The 21,352-nt window shown below is 37.7% G+C and overlaps 1 protein-coding gene across 4 annotated transcripts in view; it reads left to right on the forward strand.

Moving 5' to 3' along the window:
- Positions 1-21,352, forward strand: part of UTP20 (UTP20 small subunit processome component) — a 96,171-nt gene that overhangs the window by 5,421 nt on the left and 69,398 nt on the right. For all 4 annotated transcript variants that reach the window (XR_011994949.1, XR_011994950.1, XM_072724697.1 and 1 more), the window contains exons 5-19: positions 593-781; positions 4,021-4,102; positions 4,874-5,011; positions 5,489-5,644; positions 6,195-6,341; positions 6,424-6,558; positions 7,718-7,795; positions 9,491-9,669; positions 14,657-14,812; positions 14,957-15,045; positions 16,443-16,548; positions 18,021-18,171; positions 18,827-18,889; positions 19,662-19,820; positions 20,888-20,964. Coding sequence is in view for 2 of the 4 variants with exons in the window: in XM_072724697.1 (XP_072580798.1) it covers positions 593-781; positions 4,021-4,102; positions 4,874-5,011; positions 5,489-5,644; positions 6,195-6,341; positions 6,424-6,558; positions 7,718-7,795; positions 9,491-9,669; positions 14,657-14,812; positions 14,957-15,045; positions 16,443-16,548; positions 18,021-18,171; positions 18,827-18,889; positions 19,662-19,820; positions 20,888-20,964 (1,905 nt within the window). In the remaining 2 variants the exon portion in view is untranslated. The remainder of the gene's footprint in view (positions 1-592; positions 782-4,020; positions 4,103-4,873; positions 5,012-5,488; positions 5,645-6,194; positions 6,342-6,423; positions 6,559-7,717; positions 7,796-9,490; positions 9,670-14,656; positions 14,813-14,956; positions 15,046-16,442; positions 16,549-18,020; positions 18,172-18,826; positions 18,890-19,661; positions 19,821-20,887; positions 20,965-21,352) is intronic.

Below are 21,352 nucleotides of genomic sequence, written 5' to 3' on the forward strand. Positions count from 1 at the left end.
ATTTTATGGGGCACCTGGGTGGCTCAGTCGGTTAAGCATCTGACTTTGGCTCAGGTCATGATCCTGAGGTCCTGGAATCAAGCCCCACATCAAACTCCCTGAGCAGTGGAGAATACTTCTCCCACCCTTTCTGCCCCTCCCTAGCTCATGCTTGCTCTTTCTGTCTCCCTCTCTCAAATAAATAATCTTTAGAAAGAAAAAAAAAGTTGTGTTTTATTGCTACATTTGCCTCAGATATGGTGTTTGAATTTAAAACAAGAATTTTACCTTTTCCGCTAGATCAGAACATTAGTGCCTTGCCAAAAAACAGAATCTTAGAGGTATCCTCTTTTTTTTTGCTTTTGTTTTATACATTTAAGAAAACCCCATTTTTCTTTCACACTACAGGAATGGCTGAGCATAACTTGTGATAAAGTGTACCTTCTTGTTCCAGCCCAATTTCTTTGCTAAACCCTTAAAATGTGAAATATTTTTTATGTCTCTTTAGACTTGGTTTGGAAGGTTTCAGTCTGCTATTATTTGTGAAATAGATTTGCGGTCTTTGTTTTTTGACATATGTGTCTCAATCAGTTATTTCTTATTTTTAATCCAGTTTGGTTGTACAGTTGGCACGAGATCTGCAGATGGACTTCTATCCACATTTTCAGGACTTTTTCCTGACTATCACCTCAATCCTGGAGACTCAGGACACGGAGTTACTAGAATGGGCTTTCACCTCATTATCCTATCTTTACAAGTACCTGTGGAGGCAAATGGTGAAGGACATGTCCAATATATACAGGTGACTCTTCCTCTCTCTAAGACGGGTTCCAGTTTGTTTTGTTGCTTTTGAGTTTTATTTTATCTTATCTACAATCCAGTGCTGTTTAGTAATTTTATGAAGTTGTGCAAATCTCACCATAATCCATTTTAAGAACATTTCCATAATCCCAGAAAGATTTCTAAAGTCTGTCTACCATCAGTCCCGCTCCCAACCTGCATCAGTTTTGAGAGCAAAAGCAATATACACCTGTTAAATATTCAAGATAGCCTTTGTGAACACAGTTGTCTGCTTGAGGCTTCTTAACTAGAACAGTCCCCCTCAGTAATGAAATTTTTCAGCATTTACATTTCAGGTTTTTATTTTTCAGTCAAGTGCAGTCTTTATCAATACTGAGAACCAGGATTTCTCACTCCCATCCCATATGCACAGTATCCATCATGCAAACCTGCCGACATAGCTGCCTGACTCTGACATGGCCTTTTGATGATTTTTTCCTTGGGTTCTGTCTGACTCCATACTGCCTTTCCAGCTCAGTCTCTCATCCTACGAAGTAGGTTCTCCAGCCAAAAGGGTCTATGGTTTATTCTATTAGTGTACAGTGACCTGATCTTCTCTTATCTCCAGCTACCAAAATACTGCCTCTCACTGTCAAAGCCAAGCTTGGTTTTCATAACCTCCACAAATATTTCTGGGCACCTTAGCCAGAGGTGTAACCTTTGAACTCTGAACCCCTCTGGCATTCTCTACACTTACATCACACAACCTCTGTTAATGATTGTTTGTTCACAACATAACAATGTCCTTTACAAACCTGTGAACTCTTAAAGAATCCAGTCTTAGATATCTGCATTGACCCAGCCTCTAACTTATTTAATAAGCCCAAAGAGACACTTAGGGAACATTGTGAGTAGATATAGACAGGGAAAGAGGACGAATTCCATGGTTGCTTTCTGTTTAAGAGAAAGGTTGTTTACGATTGATTTCAGTCTGGGGCTTGCTGGAATTTCCCACTTGGTTTACTGATTATTTCTACATACTTTCATTGCCACAGGAATGTGTAAGATTACCACCTTCCCCCCAAACATAGGTATGGGTATGGGATAGGGCTATAGATTTTGTTTTTGTATCAACTCCCCCTTCACTCTACCCTTTGTTGAACCTTGCCCTTTACCCTCCTTTGAACAAAGAATGAGAAAGAAATATTTTTCCAGCCTTTACTAGCTCTCTGTGAAGCTTTTGGTAAAATGTATTAGAAACCGAGACTACTTAGGTAACACAGCAGTACCCCATCATGTGTGAGGTTTGTTCTGCAACCCCTAGTAGATGCCTGAAAGCACAGACAGTACTGAGCTCTATATGTGGTTTTTACCTATGCATACGTCCGTATGGTAAAGTATAATTTATAAATGCACAGCAAGAAATTAACAACAACTAGAACAATTATGACACCACACTGTAATAAAAGTTTTATGAATGTGGTCTCTCTTTGAAAATACCTTATTGTACCATCTTCGCGATTCTCGTATTGATGCGAGATGATAAAATGCCTACATGATGAGATCAAGTGAGGTGAACAGTGACGTAGGCCTTATGGCTTAATGCTGGGCTCCTAGGGACCTTCTGACGATGATGAGTAGGAGCAGCATCTGATTCGAGACTGCAGCTGACCACAGGTGACTGAGACCATGGATAGTGAAACCACAGATAAGGGGGTGGGGACCCTTGTATAGCTTTTTTGGTTTCATGACTTCTGTTGTTTCTTTTATATCATATCTCCTGAGTCAGACTTTCCACTTCTAAATTTATCTGCTCTTGGTGTGACATCTTCAATAGCCTGGGTATTTTCTCAAAGTCTTACTGAAATCAAAGTCAATGCATTCCTACTCAAACTAACTCTTCATTCATTCGTGTGTTCAGTAAATATACACTCTATGCTAGGCCCTGTTTAGTTGTCCATTTTCCAACAGTGATTCCATTTTTCTTCCTGTCACCTGAGGCTTGGTGTCTTAGAGGTGTTTTTGATGCCATTGTCTTCAAGGACTCTTGTTTCTGTTATTCATGTGCTCACTCAGTTCAGTAAGTATTTACTGAGCACTGTCTGTGCATACAGCATTTGTAGTAAAATTGCAAACAAAACAGATGAAAATCCCTCTTTGTCCAAAGTTTATACTTTAGCAAGAGAACATGTTAGGTGCACACGTGGCATGTGCGAGGAACAGCAAGTCCTGGGTCGTGCCGCAGTGTGTATAAGGGGAGAGTAATTAGATAGTGCCGTGTCTTATTAGTAGGGTCCAAATCATGAGCGCTTTGTGGGTACTATAAGGCCTGCTGCCACTGCAAGGGCTTCTAAAATGTCTCTTGGGTCCATCTTTCAGCATTTCCCTCTGCCACAAGCCTCTTTCATGCCCATGTTTGCCCACGCTCCCATGACTTGAGCAGCTTTCTATTTGGACTGCCAGCTTCTTCATTTATTTCATCCTGCATACTATTAGTAAATTAATCTCTCTGAAATACTCAGTTTTTATTAAGCCAATATTTATTAGTACCTGCTGTGGGCAAGGAAGTGTGAGCTACTGAGGATATGGTGAAAATAGGAGCGATCTAATCTGTGCTCTCCTGTCATTAGGGAGACCAGTTTAAACAACGTGATTATACAAGTAATTAGTTATAGCTATGTGGCTCTGTGACCTTGAGCAGGTTGCTTGGCCTTTCTGGCTTGTTATCTGTGAAGCCAGAGTGGCAATATCTATACTCCAGGGGATTGTGTTGGTTAGAGGAGGCGACATAGGTGTATGCCAATGCCTAGTTTCCTCTGTGTTGTGTTCAGAGCCACCTGTTTACCTGGGCAGCTTTGTCTGTAGTAGCCCTCCCCAAACACATCACCTTTTCTCCTTCAGATGGACTAGCCTCCTTGTCCTATGGCTGTGATCATTTCTGCCCTGCCTGTCTGTGCTTTCACTTTTATCTCTAGTCATAGGCCTTCCAGTACCCACCTGGATTTTTCTCATCATTCAGGAATCACTACAAGTTTTAACTATTCGTGGAGTCTTGTAAGGCCTGCACCACCAATTCTAGGATTTTTCATGTCTGTTATCTTCATCTTCTGTCTTGTAACTGAATGAGATTTTAAACCACTTGCTTTATACTTGCAGCGTGTTCCTTGCATACCTAGCACTGTGTGGGGCATATCGTTGACATGGAGTGTATACTTATTAAAATGTGATTAAATTAAACAAGTCTTATTTTCTCATTTATAGCATGTACAGTACACTCCTGGCTCATAAAAAGCTACATATAAGAAATTTTGCTGCTGAAAGTTTTACTTTTTTGATGAGAAAGGTTAGTCTGATATCTTATTTATTTATTTATTTACTTATTTTTGATATTTATTTATTGTTCATTAATCAAGAATCTGATGAAGAGAAGCAGATATCTTTTATCATGCTGTTGTTATTATGGACTAATGTTTTTATATGTGTATATATAAATATGTGTATATATGTGTGTGTGTATGTATATATATATATATATATATATATATATATATATGAAGAAACCTATTACTATTTTGAGTTTATCTCATCATTAGGTTATCTTTGCTCACTAATGGGAAAAATTTTGAGTCATTCTTTTATTGTTATTTAGGTTTTTGGTAGCTTTCATTGTATGCATATCAGAAGTGCCCTCTGATTCAAGTCAGTAAATAAATGGTGAGAGTAATAGAAACTTTTATAATAATTTCCTGGAAGAAATTGATACCATAATGTTGCATGTGTTTCCATAGTAGATTTTAGAAGGTTCTTGTAATGAAATAAAAACACTGGTATTAATTTCTTTTGTACTCATAAGTATATGATTTACTTTAAAAGATAAAATGTTGTCTTCTATAGTTTTTCTTGGCACAGACCTTCATATTATTTCCTGAATCAGTGTTGTGTGTGAAATTAGAAGTGGTATATATCATTATAGTAGTTTGAAATCACTGTGTCTCTTCCTTTTACAATTTTATCCCAATTACATTTAACTATGAACCTGTGGAATAGTAGATATGTCTTCATTTGGATTTGTTGTGTTGTAAATACAATTTTCCATTTGTATTTTGTGTTTTAGGTTTCTGATAAAAATGCACTTTTCAATTTAATGTTTGTTGATCTTGATGGACATCCAGAAAAGGTAGAAGGAGTTGGACAGTTGCTCTTTGAAATGTGCAAAGGAGTTAGAAACATGTTTCATTCCTGTACAGGGAAGGTAAATGACCGGGAGTATATTTTGAGTCTGTGTGAAAGAAATAAAAAAAAAAATAGATGAGGTTTATGTAAATGGTGTAGAGAGAGCATAGTGTGGGATAAATAAAAAGCACCTAATGGGGAGCATTAGGGCTTTAATAAGAATGCTTATTACCTAATGTAGGATGTAAGTAATTAGGCATATTTACTTACAGAATCATTGCTGTTTTCTTTATTCTGGATCCTAGAAGGTAACATAAATTTATTAATGAGTTGAAGAGTGAGCGGTTGGATGGTAAAATTCTCCATGCTAGTTTAGAAATTCCTTTTGGGACATGTAGTTAGCTCAACCGTCAAAGCTGCTGTATCTTTGATTAGTCCAGATCAGATTTCAATATAGCTTAATCAGAGCGGGGAGTAATCAGAGTGGGAAATAACAGTGTATTACTTAAAAATAAGAGTGTACATGTCCATTTTAATAATTATTGGATTCCCACAGGCAGTGAAACTAATTTTGCAAAAACTAGGACCTGTTACTGAAACAGAAACTCAACTACCATGGATTTTAGTCGGAGAAACACTCAAAAACATGGTCAAATCCACTGTGTTCTACATCTACAAAGAACATTTTGGTACATTTTTTGAATGTTTGCAAGTGAGTTCTAATTTTTAAGGATTTGTATGTAACTGGGGGCCCAAGAGTTGATTCTTCTTGCTCTCAGGTTAGCAGACCACTCCTGGAGATTATATTTTATAATTGTTTTCTTTGTACTTTACCCCTTCCCCCCAGCCCCCCATCTTCTGTATTTTTTTGATATTTTGAGATGAGTAGAGCATAATGGTTAAGAGCACAGCCTTTGGAGCCAGACAGCCTCCCTTTGAATCTTGGCTTTGTCACTGACTTGGGAAAGTTACTTAAATCTGTATTCCCCAGTTTTTTCATCTGGTGAGACTATGGGTCAGTAATATTCAATACATCGTGGTTGCTATGAGGGTTGTGAGTAAATACTTACAAAGCACTTTACAGCTGTGCACTCAGAAATGTTAGCTATTAGTATCCTTAGTGACTCCTGGTAAATATGTCTTTCTTTCAAAATAAAAGAATGTGAAAATTTGAACTGCTTCACCCAATACTTTCATTATTAGGTTAACAGACGAGCTTGATATCTTATAGTTATTCTTTCTGTTAATTTCTTCATTGGCAGGAATCACTCTTAGATCTACATACAAAAGTAACCACAGCTAACTGTGAGGAAAGTTCTGAACAGATAAGAAGGTTGTTAGAAACATACCTGATACTTGTGAAACATGGGAATGGATCAAAGATAACCAAACCTGTTGATGTTTGTAAGGTGAGTTCCCAACTTCATTTGCTTTGAGTTTGTTCATTAAAAGCTATTCTAAGTGTGCATTGTTTCTTCTTTTATTTTACAGGTGTTATCTCAGACGTTACAAATAGCCAATCTTTCTACAACTTGCCGGGAAACCCTCTTGGCTGTAATTTCTGCTTTAATCCTGGGTGAAAATGTTTCCTTGCCAGAGACCCTTATCAGAGAAACCATTCAAAAAGTAATTTACTTCAACAAATATTGAGTAGTTAATTAGATATTTAGCATTGAGTAAGCTTCCTCGGGAATACAAATGAAGTGTAGCAAGGCTCTGCCTTCAGGAAATTTATAATCTTTTTAAGGAGTGAGTTGCATGCTGTAATAGGAAGAGGCAAAGCAAAGTATGATAAAATAAATGTTCAGCAAGTATTCAACAAATGTGTATCACTTACCATGTGCTGGGTATGGACTAGGTATTCAGGATGGACATTATGGTGCCTGTGGTTTTTGACTGTTAGGGAAGTGGGGCCCTGGGAGTGAGCTCTTATAATCTGTTGAATTAATCTATTGATGTCATATTGAAACATAATGATTAATTCTGCGTGAGGTTGAGGGGCAGAGAATACTTTTCAAAGGACTTATATTTGGGATAGTCCTTGAAGGTTAAATAGTATCTGCCAGTCAGTGAAGGGGTTAAATATACCTGGAGTCCAAAAATGTATGCCTGCTGAGCACATGCGTACATAAGGAAGTGTGTGTATTAGCGAGGCTCTGCTTGACTTTGAAAAGTTAGGTTGAGTTTTATCCTGCAAGTATTGAAAAGCCCTGGAGAAATTTTAAACAGGGTAACGATTTGATAAGATTTGCATTTTGATGAGTTTAGAAAATGGCTTATAAGGAAGTGGGATTGAAAATAGAAAAACCAGTTAGATTCCTCCTAGGTTCCTGCAGTGCAGCAGTAAGCAGTATGGAGAAAGGTGTAAAACAGTGCTGCTCGCCCTTTTCTAATTCTCTTTGTGAAGTGACCAAGCAGCTCTTAGGCAGAGCCCTGCATGATCTCTAAAAACCCAGTGCCCCTAACATCTATAAGTTCTTTCAGCTGAAGGGCAGAGCATTTATACAGAAAACTGGTTGAAGTGTGCCTGCCCCTCCCTTACTCCAGCTGCTTTCCGAAGAAGGGTTCAGTGCCTGTATCTCATCCCTGATGTGCCCCTCTGCGTGGTGGCAAATTCAGTCATCAAGTTCTTTTTGCCTCCCATGACTCTTACTAACTTGTATCAAGCATCCCACCACTTCCTGCTTGCAAGTTAGAGGACCTTGAAGGTGTGGGATGTTTTTTATTTTCAGGAATAGGGAAAGTATTCTCTGTGCACTTACTGTTTTTTACCTGTGGTCTACAGACTTTTGAGAGCAGATTTGAAAGACGTTTAATTTTGGAATTTTCTGAAGTTATGTTTGTCATGAAGCAGTTTGAGCAGGTGAGCAACTCAAGTTTTGAATTTGTTTTGTTATGAATCTGTCATGATAAAATAAACTTAAAATGCTATGATTTTTGTTTGAGAGGAATAGAGTAAGTACTTGATATTTTAGTCCATATTTTTTAATGCAGTTATGTTTCAATTTTAGTTTATAAGTAAAACTTTATTCCAGATGCTAGGGCATTTAAAATGACATTAGATAATCAACTTATTTTTAAATAATCCTTTAGGAAGTTAATAGAACCATGTGGTAAAATTGAAAAAAGATATTAAGGAATTTTCATGTGAATTTGAAGCATAGAAAATTGTTTCTGAAACATTTGGACTGCAGGAAGGTTGCTAATGCACTTCATTGCTACTGAGTAAATATGTAATGAGGTAGAAATTCTTCCCATTAAATCTTGAGTTTATTTTATCCCTTTCCCTTCCCTTCCATCAAATATTTGCCACTTCTTATAACTGATCATCCATTGCATACCTCATTGAAGCCTGTCTATATGTCTGTTCTCTGATTTTCCCTGTAGTCATTAATATATTCTGATTTGCTTCAAGAAAAACATTCTTCATGCATATCCTAGCCCTGTTCTGTACTATCTGGTGAGAGCCCTTTACCTTACTCTGGTTTTCTTACCAACTACATCTTCTCCTTCACTCCTGTTCACTCTGGTCTTTTTATAAACATCTTATTTTTGTCAGAGTACCCTTTGTATAGAGTTTTAAAAGTCAGAGGCACAAAGTTAGTCACTTGATTTCTATTAACTTCTTCCTCACTGAGAACAACCACATCTCTTCTTGGGTTTTGTCTATATTTTTCTGTTCCTTTATGTTTTCTAATGCACTGCTTTTCCTTGATCCATTAGTTCTAGTACTCTTCTGTAGACTTCCTCCTATGGTGCATGTGTTCTGGTTCTTTTATACCTCTCGTTCAATAGAGTTACATCACAAATTTTGGTTGGATTCTTAATCACCATAAAGTTAACCTTTCTAAAAACAAGGAGTATTTTATGTTTCGTTTCTTTTCTTTCTTTCTTTCTTTTTTTTTTTTTTTTTTGTATACTTTTTCACTTTTCCTGAAGTTATAGATTACCTCATCCTTTAAAAACTAGAAATGATTTTCCCTGAATAGCTGGTCAGTGAGTCTGTCTGTCAACAGCATTCTAAAATGCTTTTCACATGTCAGAAAACTTATCAGCTCAAGTTTTTGTTTTTCTTTTGTTTCCTGGAATCATTCCTCCTGGAGCAGTGCAAGTCTGAATGGGTTGCTTTCTCAACCCATGGCACAGATGTCATAACAGGACTTCCTTTTGCTTTTCTCCTATTTCCTGGTTCTCAAACCTTTCCCTTGTTTTAGTTTGCTCTCTTATTTTGATGATAGACATTTTCTGGAGGTTCTAGAGAAAGGACGAATAGAAATAAAAATTTGAGACTTATTACCTTGGAAAATGTCTTTATTCATATTGCTAGTAGAATGAGTTATAGAATTATAGATTTTGTCATTCTCCTTCAGTTTTTTTACGCATTGTTCCATGGTCTTCTAGCTTTCATTGTTTCTGTGGAGAGGTCTAATGCCTTTATGATTTCTGATCCTGTGTTTATGATCTTTTTTTCCCTCTGTAGACGTGTTAGAATCTTCTCTTCCTTAGTGTTATGAAATGTATATCTGTTAATAAATGTGATTTCCTTTCTTATTTTTAGCTTTTTCTACCCAGCTTTCTCTTGTATATTGAAAATTGCTTCTTGACTGATGAGGCTACTGCCAAAGATGAAGCTCTGGCCATTTTGGCTAAGCTCATTCTGAACAAAGCAGCACCTCCCACTGCTGGCTCGATGGCAATTGAGAAGTACCCTCTGGTTTTTTCACATCAGACGGTGGGGTAAGTTCTAAGTGTCTATTCCCTGTAATATTAGTAGGATTACCCATTTTATAATGCATCAAGAATACTGTAAAAAATGAGGATCTCTATATATTAACTGGGAAGGTATCCATGATATATTGTTCTGTGAAAAAAGCAAGTTATAGAATGGTTGTTGAGTATGAATTCATTTTTCAGAGTTAAAACAAAAAGTGTAAATAAGCAAAGGAAAAGATGTGGAAGGGATGCCTGGGTGGCTCAGCGGTTGAGCGTCTGTCTGTCTTCGGCTCAGGGCGTGGTCATGGAGTCCCGGGATTGAGTCCTGCATCAGGCTCTCAGCATGGACTCTGCTTCTCCTTCTGCCTATGTCTCTGCTTCTTTCTCTGTGTCTCTCATGAATAAATAAATAAAATCTTTAAATTTTTTTTTTTAAAGGAAAAAATGTGGAAGGATACACAAACAGGTTAACCTAGTTAATGTCAGGAGGATGGTATGTGAAAGAAAGAGATGATTATTAATTTTTTAAATCTTTTATTTTAAAATAATTGTACATTCATATGCTATTGAAAGAAATAGTGTAGAAAGGTCCTGTGTAGTCTTTATCCAGCTTCTCCCAGTGGTAACATCTTGCATAAGTTAACTGTGATATCACAACCATAAAATTGACAGTTTTCAAATTTCATCAATTTTACACGCACACTCATCTCTGGGTTTGTGTGTATATGGCGGTATGGTGCTGTGCAGTTTTATCACGTGTAGATTCATAATCACTGCCAGAGTCAAGATATAGAACTGTTCCATCATCACAAGGATCTCTTATGCAACCTTTTGATAGCCACAGTCACTCTGACACTCCACTCTCCATTCTTAACCCCTGGCAATTACTAATCTGTTCTCTATTTTTATGATTATGTCATTTTAAGAATATTATATAAATAGAATGTAAGAGTAGACCTTTGAGATTGTCTTTCAGTCATGCAGTTCCCTTGAGACCCATCCAGGTTGTGTATATCAAGAGTCCATCCCTTTGTTGAACATCTTTTCATGTGCTTGTTCTGGAGTAGCAGCCCGTGGCATGGATGTAGCATAGTCCATGTAATGACAGACTTGTTGAAAGATATTTAGATCACTTCTAGTTTTTGGCTAGTATGAAAAAGGCTGTTACAAACATTCATGTACATAACTTTTTGTTGCTCTGAGATAAATGCCCGAAAGTGGAATTAAGTTATACATCATAAGTACGTCTCCGTTTGATGAGAAGCTGCCAGCAGTTTTCCAGAGTGTTTATGCCATTTTATATGCCTCCAGCAGTGTGGATGATCAAGTTTCTCTGCATCCTCTCCAGCATTTGTTATTATCACTGGCTTTATTTTTTGCCAGTCCAATAAGATATAGTGAAATCTCACTGTGATTTTATTTTATTTTATTTTATTTTATTTTATTTTATTTTATTTTATTTTATTTTATTTTAATATTTTATTTATTCATTTATGATGGACATAGAAGGGGGCGGGGCAGAGACAGGGGCGGAAGGAGAAGCAGGCTCCATGCAGGGAGCCCGATGTGGGACTTGATCCCGGGGCTCCAGGATCACGCCCTGGGCCAAAGGCAGGTGCTAAACCACTGAGCCACCCAGGGATCCCCTCACTGTGATTTTAAATTGCATCTCTTTAATGGCTAATGATGTTGACCATCTTTTCCTGGGTTTATATGTATGTTATGTTATGTGTATATCCTCTTTAGTGAAATATCTATTCATTTCCTTGGCCGGTTTTCTAACTGGATTGTTTGTTTCTTTACTGTTGAATTCTGAGAACACGTATATTCTAGACAAAGGTTTTTTGTCAGATAAATGGTTTGCAGATTTATTGTTTTAGTTGATAGCTTGTCTTTGTTCACTTAAGATTTTTCACAGACCACCATTTTAGATTTTGATGAGGTTCAGTTGACCAACTGTTCTTTAATGGATCAGGCTTTTGATGTCAATTCCAAGAACTCTTTGCCTAGCTGTAGGTCCTAGATATTTTCTCCTACTTTTCTAAAAGTTTCATAGTTTTATGTCTTACATTTAAGTCCATGATCCATTTTGAGTTAATTTTTATAAAAAAGTTAAAGACTATTCTTCTTCATTGAACTTCTTCTGCACCTTTGTCAGATCAGTTGGGCATGTATGTGTGGCTCTATTTCTGGGTTCTCTATTCTCTTCCATCAATCCATGTATTCTCTTCCTCTAATACCATACTGTCTTACTACAATAACTCTAAGGTAAGTCTTGAAATCCTGAAAAAAAAAATCCTCATTCCTCCCATTCTGTTTTTTTGGGGGTTGGGGGGGTGGGGATCATTTCAGCTATTCCTGGTCGTTTGCTGTTCTATATAAATTTTAGAAGAATCTTCTCTATGTCTACAAAAAAAACTTGCTAGGATTTTATTTGTAATTGCCTTAAACCTGCAGATCAATTTGGGGGAGAATTGGCATCTCCCTAAGGATTCACAAAACTTTTAACTTTGTTTATGTTAGGAGGCTGGGAAGGGGAAGAAAGAAGTGACTGTTAACTTTTAGATTATATACCTTTGCATTGTTTGAATTGTTAAAAGAGCCATGGATTACTTCCTTAATTGCATTAAAAATAAATTGTACCCTTAGATGTTGAAAAGAAGACATATAAATATGTGAGAGGATTCTGCTTACCATTTTTCCAGTAATTGTGGTTGTGTTTTTAGAAGTTACAGGTTAGGAAATCAGTTCCCTTATCAAATTCCTATATGTTTATGCTTAAGTTTCTTTTTTTCTCTGGGATTTGTTAGACTTGCTGCATTTGTGGTGTGCTTTGGGGCAGTAGGAATAGATGAACATTCCTTGAGTTTTTGCTGAGTACTCAGCTTTCAAGCATCACAGTATTCTTTGAGATGGATGTTATTGTCCCCACAGTCACACATGCAGAGTTACTTTATGATTCTGGATCAGCTTGAGATTCTGGAAGAACTCCTCTTCTTCACACGTTGCTCTTCTACTGACCTTAAAAGTAGCTTCTGTATCAAAACATGCTAATAGAATCTTGTTGGTTTTTCAGTTTACTGAGCTTTGATTCCTGAGGAGTGAATAATTAGTAACTCCTGTAGAATTATTCTCTTGGAACTTTTATCTTGATTGCAACACCAAGCCAGCTTCTAACAGGCACATTCCTTGCATGCAGCCCAGCCTGTGGCTTCTGAGCAGTGGAAATGAAGCTGCTTTGTTGGCGTGTGTGAGGCCACCTCAGCCATCTCAGGTCCTCCTTGAAGTATGTCATGATAAGAATAATTAAATAAATGGAGGCATGTTATCTTAAGGCATTTGCACAGCTTCCGTGTTCTTCCTCTGGGAAAACATCCCTCTGCAACTCCCACAGAGATAGGATATATGTGAATGGTCACCTTTGTCTGAATATTCTCAGTAATTCTTAGTAATACTCCATTCACCTATCTCACAGATTTGTTGTGAGACTAGAAAGAGATAATGGATATGAAAAAGATTCTTTAGAAGATACGTTTATTTTATCAATTGACAAATGCTAATTATATCAGGCAGTGTTCTAGGCATTGGGATATAATAATGAATAAGAGGTTACCTTTTTTTGAGATGACATTCTTGGGATGTGAGATAAATAAGCAAGATCATTTTAATAATAAAAAGAAAAATAAAACTAAGGTGTTGAGAGGGAGAATGAATGGGAAGGCAATATGACTCCTCTTGGGGGAAGGAACCTTTGGACTAATTGTAGTGATGGGAAGGATGCAGCCTTGCAAAGATCTAGGCAAAAGGCTTTCCAGGTGGAGGGAAGACTTAGTGTAAAAGTTCTAGGATATGAATAAGTATGGTTCTAATTTCTTTGAGGAATGTTTGAGGAACAAAAAGAAAGCCTGTGTGGGTACAGAGCATTGAGCAAGGAGGAAAGTAGAATGAGATGCAGGCCAGGATCAGATCACATGGGGCGTTGTAAGGTGAGATTCAGAGTGTGGATTTTATTGGAGGAGCTCATTGGCAGGTGTGATGAAGCAGGGCAATGACCCACCCTTTTTTTTTTTTTTTTTTTCAAAGCGTCTGTTTTCTCGTAGGGTTTTTGCAGATTGTTGAGTCTTTACTACTAGAAAGACTATATCAAAGTGTAATGACTATCAGAAATTATCAGTGAAATTAACTAAACAATTGTAATTTCCAAACATTCAATTTCTTGGTAAGTCTGAAACAAAAAAGAATAGAACTTTTTAAGTTAATTTTCATGATCACAAAGACATAAGAATAGAAACCTGATCTTCCACTTCTCATGTGTCATAAGCTAACCAAACTGGACATGGAGGATAAATTAATCAGAACAAATCATTTTACGTACTGTTTCTGTGGCTTTTCTTTCAATTAGATTTCTGTCTTTCAAATAGAACCTAGGTTCAGTTCATTGGCAAAAAGGAAAAGAGGCAAACAAAGAATAGTGCCAAAGTCACAGATACCTAAAGCTAAATGTCATGTCAGAAAATGTCATTGAGTAAACATCTATGAGATTTAAGAAGTGGAGAAAGTTACTTCTCCATCGTAATCATTGACATTTGTAAAGTAGTAAAATTTGTGTCAGGAAGGAAGGAGGGACTAGAGGAAGTCTGTTAATTACAACATATTACCTCTCCGGTGTTCAAAAAACATGTCCATCAGCAGAGTGAACAGAAAAGACCGAATCAGAATGAATCAGAAAATTCAGAAATAGCAGCTAAAACCAGAAGAGCCTTGGCTCTAAGTTACAAAGCAAATTAAAATAGAAAATTAGAAGAAAGTAGAACCAAAGGCATCGAAAAAGCCTCTCACTGAAAATCAGTAAATGAGTCCCATTTGTTTAGTTATTTATGTTCACCCACTGCTTCCCTCCCCCGGACAAATGTTCCATGCATGGAGAGGAACCAGGTTTATTTCAAACTTCAGAGGGCAAGAGCGATTATATTGTCTCCTCTTTCAAACATTCGTTTTTCTTTTCCTTCAGATCTTATTTAAGGCAGAAGAAGACTAGACCCAAGGGAGGAAAAGAACAGATCCCAGTATTGGACCACCTCTTGTCTATAATTCAGCTACCCCCAGATAAAGATATTACTTACCTCTCACAGTCTTGGGCAGCCCTTGTCGTGTTACCTCATATAAGGTGAGAAAATAAACTATGGTTAGATTTGAAAGAGGCACTTAGTGTGCTGATTTAAGTATTTGTTAGCCATTCCTTGCCATTCCCTGACAAAGCCACTGAATGCCAGTTTGAACTTTTCCCTTTGTCTCCCAACTTCTTGTACAGACCTCTAGAGAAGGAGAAGGTGATACCACTAGTCACATGCTTCATAGAGTCACTCTTCGTGAATGTTGACAGAGGCAGCTTTGGAAAAGGTCAGTTACAATCTCCATTTGTTTTCTTCTCTTTCCTGTCTGGCACACCCAGAGAGACTGGGCTCACACTGTGCTCTGACACACACCCCCTTTATGGTAAATCCAGAAGAAAGACAGTAAGGTTGGAGGTGCTGCGCTTGGGCCTCATCACAGGGTGACTGGGTCAGGGTGGCATGAGGGCAAGCCGAATCTGAAGATGGAGCATCAGAGGGTATGACACTCCGGTACCCAGGATGCCTCATTTTTAAGCCACAGCTTGAAATGTCCCACACGCATGCCATCCCTATATACACCTTGGACTCCCGGCACTTCCATTTGCTTACCCTGAGCGAGATACTATCTCTTACAGCCCTCTGACTACCCTCATGACTCTTTCTTCTGCCGGAATCCTTTCTGGGTCTTTGTCACTTGAGGAACTCTTACTGATTTTCTTTCAAAACTCACTTCAAGCACGCCTCCTCCGGGAAGGCCTACGTGACTTTCTTGGCAGTATTAGCCTTCCCTGCCCAGAGCACCCTTCCCAGTTACATACTTGAACATCTCCTCTCACTAGCCTAGGACAGCAGTTTGAAAGTAGGCATTTTGTTTCATCCTAGCGCAGTTATTTCTTTTTGAACATCATGTATGGCAGTTCGTTTATTTACTGTGCTAGGTTCTCTGTTAGATACTAAGCAGACACAGCAGACTCAGCACAAGTTCAAGTGCTCAATAGCCACATGTGGCTTGGACTGCAGCTGCGTATTGGCACAAGTACAGAACACTGTTGTCCTTGGAGAAAGCTGTATTGGACAGCACTTTCCTCGTCTCTGGAGCAGGGGTTGGCAAAGTTTTTATGTAAAGGACCAGAGAGTAAATATTTTAGGTTTTCATATTCAGTTCCTGTGGCATATTCTTTATTGTTTGGTTATTGTTTCAAACATCCCTTTAAAAATGTAAAAAGCATTCTTAGCTTGTGGGCCATATAGAAAAAAGGCTACAAAAAGTCTGACTTGTGGACCAAAGTTTGCCAGCCTCTGGTCTAGGAATAAATGAATGTCAAATTAAAGGAAAATAATTTATTAGCTTTTGAAAAGTACAAGTGCATCTCCTTAAAACTTCTAGTTTGGGTAATGCCATTGTGTAGGACCATCGAACTTCCTCCTCATCTTAATTAATGGAACATGTATTCTTTGTTTTTGAATATTTTTTTCTTTAAAAAGCTAAAATACATGACTTGGAAACCTTGTCTTTTCAGTTCCTTCTTGTTAGATTCTGAATATTGGACAGATGATTCTTTAGAAGGCACAAATTCACTTTAACAACTTCTATAAATAGCAAGTATTAGATAAATGAGATGTCTAGTAGTTAATCTGTCAAAGGAATGAGTTATATGGTTAGTCCTGTTTTTCTGCCCTCAGGAAACTTATTTGTTCTTTGTCAAGCTGTAAATACTCTGCTAAGTTTGGAAGAATCTTCTGAACTCCTTCATTTGGTTCCTGTGGAACGCGTGAAGAATTTAGTAATGTAAGTAAATACACCCCCATTTTATCTTACTCACAAATAAAATATAAAAGCTTCTGTTCTTGTGAAAACTTGGGCATAATGAAAGTCCTTGGTTTGATCTACTTTATACCTTAGTTGTGTTCGTATTAGAAATTTGTTATTGATCTGAATCCTTAAAATAAGTCCATCCTTTGTTATTGATCTGAATCCTTAAAATAAGTACATCCTTTAAATGCAGATCCATCTCTGTGGAGAGGTATTTTACCATGTGTGTAAACTAGTGTTGTAGATTGTCCCCAACCCTAGCATCTCCCCATGTTGACCTTCTGTAACTTCCTGAGTACTTCCAGCATACATATTTCTACTACACTCAGTCTCATGTCCACACATTCACCGTTTCAGAATACTTTCCTGTGGTCCTTTTACTGCATACAAACACAGCCCAGTGCATTGTTTGTTTGCAAGTTGATGTCAGCCTGTTCCCGACTTTGGTAGTAGCCCTGGGCTGTTACTGGGGAGCTGTTTTCTACTCAGCCCAGTACCCTTTCTAAAAGTAAAACCTGGTAAAGTAGTTGACTTCTTTTTCTAGACTCTAATCCATTTTATGCATTTTAAAACAGGTTTATTCATTTCCTTCATTCAGTAAATATTCACTCGCTTTTCTCATGTACCAGGCCGTGGCACTGGGAGACACGTTCAGTGAGTGAGACACACACAGTACTCTGCCTTCATGGAGTTGCTGTTCTAGCAAGAAGAAATACTGAGCAAAATAATACATACACTGTATAGCACATTAGACAGTGGTAAGAAAATTAAAGCAGAGGCGGGATAGGGAGAGTCTGAAGGGCTAGAGACAAGGACACTTTCAAATAGGGAAGGCCTCACCAAGAAGGAGACATTTGAGCAGAAACACAGAAGCATCAAGGAAGTAAATCGGGGGATCTGGGATCTGAGGCATTCCTGTCCCGGAAGACCTGAGTGTCGCCACTGGAGGGGCTGCCCAGCAAGGAGCCATTGTGGAACTTTTCTCTTGATTGCAACAGCAAGCCAACTTCCAGCAGGCACAGTCCTTGCATGTAGTCAAAACTATGATTCTGAGCCGCGGGGATGAGCTGTTTTCTTGGTGTGTGTGAGGCCACCTCAGCCATCTCAAATCCTTGAAGTATGTCATGATAAGAATGACTTACGAATGGAGCGTGTTAGCTTATGGGAGGTGCCACAGCTTCTGTGTTCTTCCTCTGAGGAGACATCCCCCTGTAGTTCCCACAGAGATAGGATATATGTGAATGCTTCCACTTAAGCTGTATGTCCTTGAGCACATCACTCATTGTTGCAAGGCCTCAGATTCTAAAATGATGCTAGATGTCTACATAAAGCTTTAACCTGGTCCCTTGTACATTCCCTTCACCAGTGATGATTTTCTGTGGTTTTTGTTATAGTCTAAATAGTCGGCTGTATGGTGCGGGTTGGGTCTAATAAATATCTTGTTGCAGAACATTTCCCTTGGAGCCATCTGTGTTGCTGTTAGCTGATCTCTATTATCAGAGGTTATCATTATGTGGCTGCAAAGGGCCACTTTCTGAGGAAGCCTTAATGGAATTATTTCCCAAGTTACAAGCAAACATTTCAACTGGTCTATCCAAGGTAATGGTGTTTTGTGATATGTTCTCGGTCTCTCATCTTTTGATATGTATGTATTGCCCATCATTATCAGAGCCCCTTAATCAGAAAATGCTGCTGTGGGATGATTTCTGTTTAAAACAGTGATTCGTGAACACTGACCTATAATCTGATTGCAGCAGGATTAATTGGGAAGCTAAATACAAATATGAATTCTAGATCCTCATAGGCCAGAATTCTGACTCAGTAGGGCTGAAACAGAAAAATCTGCATAGTTCTTTAAAGCCCCCTATGGGATTCTGCTGTTTGGTCAAGTGTACGTAAATACCCAAATAAATTACATACAAATAAAAATCACTAATTGCAACAAGATTGTAAATTTATTGAGATTCTTTGTACTTATTTACAGAGATGCTCATAGTGTCATAGTTGAAAGGAAAACGTGCTTCTCTGGGAAACTTTATCTTCTCAGTCTAGTCTGGTCATTAAACTGATCCATGTACTATTTGAATGAGGTCTTGGTTGGTGTCCAATATGAAATAAGGGATAGAATAACATGTATTTCTCTGACAAGTGGTTTATTTTCCTTAGTCTTATATAACATGGAATCTCACTGTCTATAAATCAGTTTCTTATGTGTAAACTTTGGAATTTGAAACATGGCTTTTACCTTGTCTAGATTCGGCTCTTGACAATAAGGATCCTAAACCATTTTGAGGTTCGACTTCCAGAAATGATGGAGGTATTTTCACTGTTAATTTGGATAACTTGTTAAAAACATTACTCAGTTTTTTTATTTCCAAAAGGACACTTGTGCAGAAAATTCAAACACTGTTGTACAAATGTCTATCTTAAAAACTGAAATTCTTTGTTGTAATTTTTACTCCTGCCCACACTGAAAATTCACTGGTAATTGGTGAATATTCTTTCAGATTTTTTGTATCCACATGTATAATTTAAACAAATGGCCTCATGGAGGTTTTTCCGTATCAGTACCTGTAGGCTTACTTCATTTCTTTTGAAGCTTCAACATTGTACCACAGTTGAAGATATCTTGCATAACCAGTTCTCTGCTGACGGATGCTAACGTGGGTTGTTTGTAGTTTTTCAGCATTTCCAATAAAAGGGTAGTGAACATCCTTATGCTGATGTATTTGAATAGGGAAATATTCCCATAATGCAGATTACTACTTCTAAAAGCAGAACTGTAGAGTGGAAGTATATATACACATTTTTATTTCAACAAATGTGGCCAATCAATTTGAGTCATTTTGAGAATTAGTTTTCCATTTTTTACTTGTAGTTTCTGTGCTAAACATTAATCTTAAATTATCTCTTGAAAAACAAATGACATGAGGAAAAATTAATCATTTACTCAAAAAAGTGTTCCTTATTTAATTTCAAACATTAACATATCCCAGTTTTTCTTTTTTTAGAACTTTGGCTCCATTTCATGGTCTTTTTTGGGAAATCAAAGTACTGACCTGCCTCCTTGGTTTTCTCCATTCACTCAGGATGATGGGCTTTCAGAGCGTCAGTCTGCCTTTGCTGTGTTACGCCAGGCAGAACTCGTTCCAGCAACTGTGAGTGATTACAGAGAAAAACTTCTTCACTTGAGAAAACTAAGACATGATGTGGTGCAGGCAACAGTCCCTGATGGGCCATTGCAGGAGGTATAAAAAAGTGTCCATGTTTTTTGAACTTAATTATGCTTTATGATCTGTTTTGCTGGCTTTTGAAAAGAGAAACATACCAAGTAGTTAAAAATTTTTAAGCTACGTAAATCTCCAGTTTTTTTAGATGCTTTGAATTAAATGGCTCTGCCAGCCTATTCAACAGTGGAAATAATTTACCCTCCTCCATTCTCCTGAGTATGTGCATAATACGTGAAGGGAGGAAGTACATGGCAACAGGAGCACTCAACATCAGGCTTAAAACCTGATGCTCTTCTCCAGGTCTCTTCACTACCGCAGGATGTCAGGCACACCTACCTTTTGTATGGTATTTTTCATCCATGACCATTGAATGTGGATCAGAGATGCCTTTGGGAGGAAGGCCAAGTAGAGGAATTCCCTTTAGATCAGAGCAGTTCCGCCCTTAACCTGTTTTATATGTTACCGTCCTTTGCTACATTTCGTTTGGAAAAAGGGCTCTGCTGCTAAAATAGTCACAAACACCTTGCCCCCAATTATAATAGAGCTACCATTGTGTATAATGCCTCCCTAGCACATGGGGATGTGAGTAATGACAATTGTTCTCAAGGCAACTGAGAAAACTTTAGACCTTTGGAACTGAATGCCTGTAATGCAGAGTTTGAAAACTCAGCCATCTGCTTATAAAACCCTAGCTGCCATTCACAGTGTACTATCTTGGGTTCTTGGGGATCTGTGCCTTACTGCTTACCCTTTAGGTTTTGTCTTACAAGGGGACAGGAAGAACGTGTTTGTTAGGTGGGAATTTAATCACAAGTCTTTTCAAATTCTACATCTTTTGTGAACATCTGGAGCAAGTGTTGAGTACGTTTGCTTTAGGGATTCTTCTCTGTTAAATAGCGAGTGATGTTTGAGGTAGAGTTGGGAAATTATTATATACTGAAGTTTGGAGTGGTACCTACAGCTTTTTCCTTTAAAGCACAGGCTTCTTTCCAACCTCCAGTTGTCTTGAGTTGGGATATTTGTATCTTCACGCCTTCTATTCTGCTTTATTACCCATTTACTAAACTAGTCTCCTATAATTGCAGGTGCCACTTCGTTATTTATTAGGAATGTTGTATGTTAACTTCAGTGCCCTCTGGGATCCTGTTATTGAACTAATAAGGTAAACGTGGGTTACAATGATGACGCTATTATGTTTTAACTACTGTAGAATGATCAGGCCAGTATTATACTCCATCTAGGTGTGATTTAAATGAATGGGTGGGTATACTATCTGTAGCTCCAGTCCTTTGGACAAAGTGAAGAAAAAGTAAACATCACTTAACTCTCTAATACCAAGTTTTTCAACAGTTTGTTCTGTGTATGTTTCTTTGTGCTTCGAAATAACTTTGGAGGACTTTGTCTTTTTACTTTTTATGAAACATTTTTTATTGCTGAATTATTTTTTAGAGTAACAGGATATTGTGTAATAATTGCAAAATTTTATTATATAGTGAGTCAGTGAGCCAAACTTTAGTTTAAAAATAAGGACTTTTTGGGCAGTCCCAGGG

The sequence above is a fragment of the Vulpes vulpes genome, chromosome 10, assembly GCF_048418805.1.
Source record: "Vulpes vulpes isolate BD-2025 chromosome 10, VulVul3, whole genome shotgun sequence".
Taxonomy (NCBI): Eukaryota; Metazoa; Chordata; class Mammalia; order Carnivora; family Canidae; genus Vulpes; species Vulpes vulpes.